This window comes from Monodelphis domestica, chromosome 3 (assembly GCF_027887165.1).
Source record: "Monodelphis domestica isolate mMonDom1 chromosome 3, mMonDom1.pri, whole genome shotgun sequence".
Classification (NCBI taxonomy): Eukaryota; Metazoa; Chordata; class Mammalia; order Didelphimorphia; family Didelphidae; genus Monodelphis; species Monodelphis domestica.
This window is the reverse complement of record NC_077229.1, coordinates 294,431,480-294,443,168: the sequence shown is the minus strand read 5'-3', so window position 1 is coordinate 294,443,168 and position 11,689 is coordinate 294,431,480. Positions and strand designations below refer to the sequence as shown.

The 11,689-nt window shown below is 34.6% G+C and overlaps 1 protein-coding gene across 1 annotated transcript; it reads right to left on the bottom strand.

The window, feature by feature from the left end:
* Nucleotides 1-1,549: 1,549 nt before the first annotated feature.
* PPDPFL (pancreatic progenitor cell differentiation and proliferation factor like) lies at nt 1,550-7,390 on the bottom strand. The gene is made up of 5 exons (XM_007487143.3): nt 7,235-7,390; nt 6,828-6,920; nt 4,202-4,279; nt 3,996-4,095; nt 1,550-2,674 (listed from the first exon to the last, which is right to left on the bottom strand). Exons 2-5 carry the CDS (start codon nt 6,880-6,882, stop codon nt 2,662-2,664), a joined length of 246 nt encoding a protein of 81 aa, XP_007487205.2. The 5' UTR covers nt 6,883-6,920; nt 7,235-7,390; the 3' UTR covers nt 1,550-2,661.
* Nucleotides 7,391-11,689: the final 4,299 nt, after the last annotated feature.

Genomic DNA, 11,689 nt, shown 5'->3' with positions numbered 1-11,689 from the left:
GGGGCTAAATGTCTTGCTCAGAATCACACCATTAGGAAGTTTCTGAGGTTACATTTGAACACAGGATTCTCTATCTACCAAATCATCTAGCTGCCCCTTCCCCTATATTATGGCAGCTGACAAGCTTTTTTCCCCAATTAGGAAGATCTGGAACCTTGGATATGTTTCCAAGTTCTGACACCAATTCAAATAGATAGGCAGGATGACTTTCATATTCTCTCCACTATGCACAATACATATTCTATATTGCTGAACTAAATTGAGAGCTGCCTAAATTCCTTTTAAAAAAATCCTTTTTTTCAAAACCATTCCAGGTGAATCATTCATTAGACAAAGAGGAAGCCCAGAAAATAATGCCCATAGTCTATTGTAGCTTTGCTACAGATAATTTCTTATGAGAGTTCAGTTTACACAATAAATAGTTGTGAAATACACAATTAAATGAACACCATGAATACTCTGACTTAACTCAGGACATTCTTTTCACTTGCAATCAATATTATATGTCCCCCTCGCCCTCCTTCCCAAGAATTAAGAAACACCATGGTAAAATGGATAGACACTGGACTTGGATTCAGGAAGACTTGAGTTCAAATTCTACTTGCTCTGTAACTAAGTACAAGTCATTTGTTCTCTTTGCTCCTTGGTTTCCTTCTCTATAAAAGATGATTAGTTAAACTTGATGGCTTCTATGATTCTTTTCAGTTCTACATCTATAAGGCTAAGAACTTCCTTAATAACTGGTCATATTTTGATATGTTTAAATTTTTACCTTTATGAAAATAGACACAAAAATGTGATTAGGGAATTACTTTAATTATAAATAATTATATAATTTCACAATGAAGTATTTTAAAATATAAAAACAATATTATGTATCATGCATACACAATTATAATTTTTTTTATTCTGTAAGAATTTGAAAACATTATACAAAGGAATAGAAATGAATGTTTAAGAAACAACTTGAAATGAAGGTAAAGAGTGGGCTCCACATGATTTCTATATAATTAACAAATAACTCAGAAAGTATTCTGACAGCATTCCTCTAACTATATATACCAAATAGCAAAAACAAAAACAAAAACAGAAACAAAACTCATTGGGTTAATTTAAATTTTTTTTCTAAAACTCCTACTCACAAGAATTAATTTCAATTGTAAAAACAAAAACAACTAAGAAAAATCTTTTTACTGTCCTACAACATAAGGCACGATTACCATTAATTTTTATGTTAGAAAAAAGAAAGCGAGGTTAGGATCGCCTAAGTACAGCCTCTGTCTTTAAGAATGCACCGACACATGCAAGGCAATGTAGACAGGCATTCCTCGCAATTATCCAAAAGATTCAAGACAAAAGTACAAATTTCTTTCATTTATCTAATTCTCAGGCAAAAACAAACAAACAAAATCAGCAAAAACCTAAATTAATGGATCACTCAGCAAGCATTTATTAAGTACCTACTATATGCCAGGCACTGCACTAACCTCTAGCATTACAGATAAAAGCTTAAGTCTCTGCCTTTAATGTAGTCTGCAGTCTAAAGGGGAAAACAACGTGCATAAATATATATATATATGTATAGATAGATAAATATAGATATATAGAACACACACACACACACACACACATAACGCAGATACAAGCTAACCTTGTAGGGGAAAGCACTAAGCAGCAGCGAGCGGGCTAGGAAAGATCTCATGCAAAAGGTGGTCCTTTAAGTTAAGCCTTGAAGGAAACCAAAGATTCCAATAGGCAGAGACTAGGAAAGAGAGCATTAAAAGCATGGGGAACAGCCATTGCATATGGGATGATAGACTCAATTTTCTCCCTCACTTAGTGATAGGCAAATGGCATTCACTCTGTGGAAGCAGAAATGAATGATTTAGCCTATGAATTTGGTCACGATAGATAGCCACTTTGGATATCACTATCCAGCGACTAAAATGAAATGACTACCTCAATTTGCCTCAACTAGACAGATTTGGTAATAGATAAAGGCACAATTGCATATATTCCCAAAGATGTTTGCTGGAACATGACTTTGCAGAAAGATGTACTCATATTACTTATTGGTAAGTAAAATTATCATAATATCTGATCTTCTTCCTGAACTCTTAAAGGTCTTCCTGATGGGTGTAAATGAGCGTTGTTGTTCGAGAAAGTCATTTTATTTCTTGGAAAGGGGGGCATTTTCAAGTTCCTGTAAGATTAACTCTTCAGTCTTAAATTGAAGTAAATTGAGGAGTCTTTTTCTTAACATACAATCTAATAACTACAATAACAACAAAATCAACCTAAGAGATAATCATGTAAAGGATCCAAAGACAACTTATATGAATTATTATATATGGATACACAAATACATACACATCTATAATATACACATTTGAAAAGGCACAGATCTCAAAAAGTACACTTCTCAAGTAGGATCACTATTCTTCATGTTGCTGATGATATGTGCAGAGGCAGCCTCAGCACGGAATAATATGATTTGAATTTTCATGGTATCTTCTAATGCTGGAATTTCCTCTCCTAACCAAGGTTTCAAATAGGTTACTGCCTCACTGCCAGGGAGCTTGGTCATCTGGAATATCATTAATGATTAGTGATATGAATGTTATTATACTATAGCAGGTAGAGGCAGTTTGATTGTTGGAATCAACTATTATTGCTGTTGAGAGAGAAAGAGAGAGTTAGTTGAGCATATTATAAGATTCTTCAGTGAATTCCAAAGTCAAGATTGTCAGCTGTAAGATGCATAGGCATAACTGGCCTTTAGAATTTCTATATTGAGAGGCAAAATGGTGGGCTGACATCATTTAGCTGAGTCAAGAAATATATTTGTTAAGGAGGGAAAAAAATTGTAGTTTTGCCCTAAATTAACCTGGCTAAAACACAAAGTGGCTAATTATTTCCCACATTTCATTAGGAATGAGCAGTGCTTCCAAAGACATGATTCATTCCAACATCCTATAGGCTTTAATATTAGGTTGTTTGTTTTCAATATCCACAAATTAAGTTGATGTTTACAAATTAAGAGGACCATGAATTTTTATGAGAGAAAACAAGTATTTTAACAAACCTCTATCTAAAATATAACATTTCCTTCAATTATTAATATGGGAGGGGGAACATTATTCTAAGTAGTAATACATAGACGACTCTTTTGCCAACAGAGTTCATGAGGCGAAAAGTGATTTAAAAAACCAGCATTAGTCATTTATCCAATGGAATAATTTGTGTGTGATTATTTTTGACATGTATGGTTCATTAAAATGTTTTAATAAACATAATAGTTTCTTTGCTTTCTTTATAGTAACAGATATGGCACATTAGTAATGAGAAGACTATAGAAACAGATAAATCTGATATCTAGTACAAATCTAGAAATTGGGATCTACCAATGGTTGTTAGTAAAGAGTGAAGAAGTTTGTGACAGAGGACCTGAGATCAAATCCCAGCTTTGTCACTTCATACTTATGTGACCTTGGGTCACATGCCCCTTAACTCCTCTAAGTTCAAATTTTCACATCTGCAAATAAGGGTGCTAGACTATATGACTTCTAAAGTCCCACCCATCTCCAGATCTATGATCCCATGCTTTCTATTTAGCAATTAGATTGTTCTGTAATTAGCTAAGATTTCTAAACTGTCCATTGGGGTGCTATGGTGGTTGTCATTAGAATTCCACCTCTTGGTCTTTCCCAAAGAATGGCTCTGCCAATGAATCTTGCATGTGTTTGGGGTTAAGACAATAAAATGTTAAATAAAATTTTAAAAGGCAATAAAAGTTAAGACAATAAAATATTATCTGTCAGTAAAATGAGGTAAGCTTTAGATAACCAGAATGACTATATGGGCACATGAAAAATAATAAAGTTTTCATTATATTTTATTTAGAAACTTGGTTATTGTGGGGTAGTGAGGAAATAGAGAATAGCATATAGTTTCATTTAACTGGGAAATTAAGTTAAAAAAAGTTCAACACTTACCTGGTAGCAACTAGATCTTTCCTTCCTGCATCTGGAAGAACAGGATCTGAGTGAAAAAAGGATTTGAACCACCATGTTGATTCAGCTGCTTCAGGTAAACCTAAAAAAGTAAGTATATGATGCTTATTGTCTGGAGTTCAGGAATTCACACTGAAAGGGGATGGGAGAAATAATAGCAACAAGATTGATCAATTAAATTTTATTACCTTGGTGGGTTTTCTCTATGTCTGTGAAGTTTATAGCATCAGAGCCAGAGAAGGAATTTACTGAAGAAACACTGGATTCTGAGGGGGAAGAGAATAATTATATTAGTAATAATAATTATATGTCTATAAATAATTATGTAGAGAGTACATATAAAACATTTTAGAAAGCTTAAAATGCTATACAAATTTCTTATATAATCAAATAATATCTACAGTAAGAATCATAATCAGAATTTTAGTTCTATCACATTACTGAATAAATAATATTAATATAATAATAGCATTTATCTAGCACTTACTACGTGTGGCACTATCCTAAGCACTTTTTACTCATATTATCTCATTTGATTCTCAAAGCCATGTCATTTTAGAACTGAAGAAACTGAGGCAAACAATGGTTAATGGATTTGATGATGGTCACACACCTAATGAGTGAATAAGGCTAGATTTTAACTCGGTTCTTCCTGACTGGTTCTAGCAGACTATCTGCTGGGCCACTTTCTAGACTGTTTTGTGTTTTTTTTTTCTTTTTGTCTTTAAACCCTTACCTTCTGTCTTAGAATCAATACTGTTTCTTGGCCCTAAGGTAGAAGAGAGGCAAGGGCTAGGCAATAGGGGTTAAGTGACTTACCCAGAGTCACACAGCTAGGAAGTGTCTGAAGCCAGACTTGAATCCAGGCATTCCCATCTCTGGGCCTGGCTCTCAATCCACTGAGCCACCAGGCTGCCCCCCTCTAGACTGTTTTTAACAGAGTTTTTTTTTTTTTTAGATTTTATAAAAATAGTGAGATTCTCAAACCCAAGGAGTTTATTGGTTTCATGTTATTTATGAATAAAGAAGTTGTCAAAAGGTCTGAGAATCCTCTGTTTCTAGCCAAGACTAAGAAACTGTAATATATAAAGAGGGTCACTAACTGTATACTCAGCACATAAGAGAGAATGTCCTTCTTGAATTTACTGAAGCTATTTCTTGGTTTCTTTATAATTTCTTTCAGATTAACTGACTTCAAAAACTAACCCTCAGAGAGATAATTCAGCATTACAGAGGGAAAGAGGATTAGAATTTGGTATAATAGGAACCCTGAGCAGATAAACTCAAAATAACAAAGATATTGTCACATTGGAAAATATCCTTTAAATTCAAAGTGTTCAGAAGACTCACACATATACACAAGGTTGTGTAACAAAGCAGAGCCTAGAGTTCCAAGCTTCTGATAGTACTGGATCATAGATCAAAAGCTAGAAAGGATCTTAATGTACATCTCATCTAACTCCTCTTATTTTAGAGTGAGAAAACTGAGACTGTGAGATTAATCCACAGTTAAATATCAGAGACAGGATGTGAACTTAGAAATTTTGACACCCAAAACAGTATTCTTTCTACTGTATCCCATTAGAATTATTACTTATATGTTAAAATGTATGTAATATATAAAAAATTATAGATACATATTGTTTATTATAATATATTAAAATAATATGTTAACATAAGTAATGTATTAGTAACATTAAAATATATTCATGTATATTATAAATTTATGTTAAAATATCTAAATTGCATATATATAAATATTTAGATTATAAACAACTACCAAGAAATCAATAAATAAGAACATATATTAATTATAGATCTATATAGTCTATATTTTTCTATAAAAATAAATCTAGAATATTCTACTTTATGGAGCCTATTAAAAGCTAATTAACATGTGTTTGTATATGCTTGTAAACTCACACTTTAAATATATGTAGATCATTTAGCAATATATGCTATATATATGCACACATTCATATGTGAATTTGAGCATAACTACAATAGACAGATTGATATATAGGTTTGAAAGAACCTATGTGTAGTAGAGGAGAATGATTAGAATATTTGCATCATGTAAATACTTCTATTATGAATAGTCCTTTAGTTCATTTTTTTAAAGTAGGACCTTTTATATATTAGTTTTAAATGTAACTTAATAAATGCATTTTTGAGCCTGTTCCATATCTTGAATTTCTAAAATGCATAAAGTGCAATCTATGTGTAAACATATTTGTAGAATTCAACTGCATTTTTCTTCCTAATCACTGCTATAGTGACCTTATGTTAATGCTTCATTAGAGTATGAAATTGACCTTGGGTATCAAATTTATGCCAATGGATGCCAGCACTGCAAGTTTCTCTCTAAGCCAGAAAGTCTTTGAGTATGGGTCTAGTGAACGACTGATGATTTAAGATGAGCATAGATAAGTTTAGAGAACCTCATTAGTAGATTGACGACAAAGTGATGAATGTTTTGGCTGGAGAAACTTTCAAAGACCTTCAACAAAGTCACGGGTTAGCTGTGATTTACCTCAGTAGATATAGTGTCCAAATCATAACCCAAGAAGGTGAAATATCGAATTATGGACAAGACTGTCTTGAGTGAAACAGGAAAACCAAATAAAAATAGCAAATGGCTAATCACTGTTTTAAAAATATCATAATTCAATTTGTTAATTGTTCTTCCTTGCCATTGACAGATATTGGTTTTCTATTTTGAACTGTGGCATATTATGTTCTGTACACTATATTCTTCACCCATCAGAGCCTCCAAAGAAATGTCAGTTCTATGGATGGGATATGTTGACTTACTTCGATAGTACTGATTTTGGGTCAGCAAGCAACCAGCTATGGATACTGAAGCCATAGCTGTACAGCACAGAGTTATCGTAGCAACTAGTAGACCTAGAGGGAAAAAAGTCAGAAAAGAAAGGAATTGTTATTCTTTATCCTTTTTAATGTAAATATTTTGCAAATATTATGATCCTTTAACAAATCAATAAATATCTAAAAACCTAGTTTAATCAAAACCAATATAAAAATGTGTTTCACAAACCATTTTGAACAAAACCAAACTACCAAATGCAACCATTAAGAAAGCATTTCCTTTTGAGTGAGAACGAAAATGCCTGATCATAAACAAATTGTTTTAACAACTCATCACACCTTCATAAACCCAACAGGGGAAGCACCAATCAGAACCTACTGTCGTCTCTCACCTGTTTGGGTATTTCTCCAGATCCCAAGTTCCTCAGCAGTTTCTCCAAAATTTTCAAGATTCAAAAAAACTTAAATTAACTCTATCTGCCCTATGGAGAGCAGACAGACGGCTCTCCACTTACCAATTTGTAGCATAGGGCCTTCCAGCTCTCATTATATTGAGGAGGTCTGGAAGAGTGTAACCTGAGCCTAGGGTGATTGCAAGAAAGATGGCAATCAGCCAGCCAAAGGCAGCTTCCCCACCTGTTCTTTAGCCTCTTCTCTGGGCAGACCATGCAAATGTGTTGCCATGCAAAATCCAAACAGGGTTAGGCAATGAAGGAAATGCCTCAGTGCTATTTTTGAATTCTCTTTCTAAAAGGTCAATGGACAGAATAGCCCTGAAGAAATGCTCACACTAACTATTGTGGTTACATTTCTTGTGAAGAGAATCCATAAATGACAAGGGGAGGTGAAAAGATTTAGGAGACAATATTAAGGAATGACAGATTTCACAATAATCATTAGGAATTTTTCATTTTTAAGTTGACATAGATAAGACAGCGCAGTAATTGGAGGCATATGCAAATTACATTCAAACAGTATTCAGATCATCATTAAAATAATATTCATGCTTCTCTCCTAATTACAGTAAATCCCATTTACTAATTGCCCTGCTATTCTATAGACTAAATTATACTGTCAGTCAAGCGCTATCTCCTCTGTATCATTTTGTAGAACAAGCAGTGGACTGGGAATTGAGAGTTAGTCCCAAAGTAAGTGTGTGACCTTGGGAGGTAGTCATATTGTACTGAAAAAAAACATTGGATTTATGGTTCAAATCTTGGCTATCCCTTTGTATCATCTGTAAAGATTTATTGCTTCTCCTTGTGCCTCAGTTTTCAAACCCAAGAATGTTGGATTTGTTTAAGACTTTTCCTTTTTTTTTGGTGTCATAGCTGGCTCCTGTAAGGTGGTAACCATTATGAACACCTGAAAATAATGAATTCAAATAATTGAAGGACATCCGAAAATTCAGTTAGAGGTTATTTAAAATAAAATTGCATTTTAAAAATCATAAACCAAAATGCAGCTAGACTGGTTGGGGACCTGTGAGTTCCAAGATCTCCTGGATTAGATGACCACCAGGTTCCCTTCTGGCTGTGTCTGTTCCTGGACTAGTTTCCTCTTTGTAAAATTCTGGCCATACTAGATCATTTTCCCAAGACTCCATTCATTTCCAGTATTTTATAATTTGACAATTCATACAGCACTATGAATTTCTTTCTCACTGACACCCATGAGCAGTTGCAACATGACTGCTCTGCCTATTCCCTAATGAAATCACCCTTAACAGAGAAGATTTTTTTTTCTCTTCTATCTTTAGTGCATGATGGCACAACTGACAACAATCACTCTGCTGTTTGTGAGTATGTGTGTGTGTGTGTGTGTGTGTGTGTGTGTGTGTGTTTGTGCTTGCTTGGATGATAGCAGGGACTCAGCTAGGGGCTAAGAATACTGATGAACAGGCAGCAAACCTTTCCAGGATGCACCATTCAATTTGTAACTTGCATTTACTATTTGCAGGACAAAGTCACAATGGTTTTCCTGGCCTTCAGGACTCAAGAAGAGTGAGTCCCAGCATTAGGCATATATTACAAGCAATCTATCTGCCAAATGGTCAATCATAAAAAGCATAAAGCATAGAGCTTTATGATTTGCAAAACACCTTACATAAGCTACACATTTGATCTTCCTAATAGCATTATGGATAAATGCTATTATTATCCTTTTTAAGCAATAGCTAAGACAGGTTAAGTGGCTTCTCAGGGTCCCATAACTAGTAAGAGTTACAGCACCATTTAGACCCAGGTATTCTGATTTCAAGTACAATATCTGATAATCATTATGCTGCCTAGCTGTTCTCCAACAGCCCCCAGATCTACTGCAGCCATTCAGGGAGAAACTAGGTCATTGGATGCAAATTACTCCTCCCATCTACATTACTGGATATTGTTGTTGTTGTTGTTGTTGTTGTTGTTGTTCAGTCATTCAATCATGTCCTACTTTAAGCGACCCCATGGACCTAGTCCATGGGATTTTCCTGGCAAAGATATCAAAGTGGTTTGCCATTTCCTTCTCCACCATATCTTCATTTGACAGAAAGGGGACTGAAGTAAATGGGGCTATTGTTCACCCAGAATCACACAGCATTGGAGGCTGGACCTGAACTTAGATCTTCCTGAATCCAGGGCCAATGCTTTATCCCTGTACCAACTACCTTCCTCACACTACTGGTAGTAGCACTCAGATCTTTATGGAATATCAGAAGGCATAGCATATATGCTTGGCACAGTACTAGAGGATGAAGTCTATGCAAAAGAAATACAAAATATACTTTTTGCTTTCTGGGGATTCTGAGTTAGAATTAAGAAACCATGAAGAAATTACTGAGTTCAACAGCTTGGTTTTATAGATGAATAAACTGAGGCAAAAAGAGGTTAATAAGTGACTTGTTAATAGTTAATAAGTGACTTGTCCAAAGTAAATCAGAACAACAATATGAACTCTGATCTTCTGACTGAAAATGCACTTTCTTCTTTCATACTACATCATCACTTAAGTATTTTGTAGAATCTTCAAAATTTTTCTAGATGTTATCTTCACATCAGCCATAGACTAGATAGTACAAATATTGTTATCCAACTGTATAGAAGAAGAACCTGAAGTTCCAGGATGTTACCTAATTTTCTCAGGCTCACAGAGTTAGAAAATAGAAGGAAAGGAACTGGAACCCAGGACAGATCATTACTGGCTTTTGCTCTTGAGACATTAGCTCTGTATGTAAGATGCAAAAACATGACCATTAGAGTCAACATAAGATAGCCAAATATGTACTGAAATTGGAGTCAGATATGCTAATCATTTCTATGTCAGTGTTATTTTGTCCCTCAAGGTGGCCTTGCATAAACCATTCTCCTCTATGCATCAATTTCTTCATCTATAAAGTTTTCTGACTTTACCTGTTCATGGGAACAGCATTAAGATAAATGTGGGAGCATTTATTTGGCTAAAAATAAAGTGTAGCTGTCCAGACAGATGATCCCTTTATGGAATGTGGAATAATATAGCGGCTTCTATTTTCATTGACATTGGAATGAGGTGGTAAGCAGAAACTGGATCTCTGCTATGTGGGGCATGGAAAGTGACTGCTGGAAAAAAACACCATCAAGTTTCCACATCCCCTCACTGACCCTGAACTCTCATTGGCAACTAGTGCAATGTGCAGTATGTCTGGCTCCATGCTAGGAGTTGTAGATCTAGTTTTAATCAAGAGTTATAAAATTCCTTAGTTTGTATAATAGAATAGGGAGTAAAAGGGACTGGACAAACATTTCCTTCAAGAGGGAACTCTCATGAATTGAAACATCCTCTGTCAATACAGGGATGCTTGCCCAAAAGGTCATCAAACTGCATACCCTTTCACCCAGCAATACCACCTCTAGGTCTGTATCCCAAAAAGATTAAAGATAGGGAGATGAGCCTACCTATATAAAAACATTTATGTTAACTCTTTTTATGGTGAAACATAACTGAAAACTGAAGGATGCCCATCAATTGGGGAATAGCTGTACAAGTTGTGATATGTGCCATAAGAAATGACAAACAAAAGCATGACAAAAAACCTGGAAAGATATAAGAAGTTATGAAAAATGAAATGAGCAGAACCAAAATAACATTATAAATTGCAACTACAATAATGTATGTTGCCCAACTGTGAATGACTTACCTATTATCAACAAGGCAAGGATCCAGGACAACTCCAAAAGAATCATGAAAAAAAAATTATCCAATCCCAAAACAAGCAAATTGAAACACAATATTCTTTATTTCCTCCATGAATTTTTGTCTAGTGTAAGCAATATGTGTCTTCTTTCACAAAATGACAAGCATGGAAATATACATTATATGATAATATATATGTTATATATATACAACCTATATCATATTACCTGCCTTCTTGGGGAGGGAGGGGAAGTAGGAAGGAAAGAGAGAGTATGAATTGCAAAATATCGCAAAATGAATATTAAGAAATTACATTGGGGGCAGCTGGGTAGCTCAGTGGATTGAGAACCAGGCCTAGAGACGGGAGGTCTTAGGTTCAAATCTGGCCTCAGCCACTTCCTAGCTGTGTGACCCTGGGCAAGTCACTTGACCCCCATTGCCTAGCCCTTACCACTCTTCTGCCTTGGAGCCAATACACAGTATTGACTCTAAGACGGAAGGTAAGGGTTTTATTAAAAAAAAAAAAAAGAAATTACATTGACTAGCAAACTGGAAAAGAAAACTGTAAAAAATTTTAAAATATATAGTATGGCATATTCTCTGCAACTTATAGTCTTAGAGAACTTCCTAGGATGATGAGATGTTTATTAAAATAATATTTAATGATGATGATGATGATGATGATGATA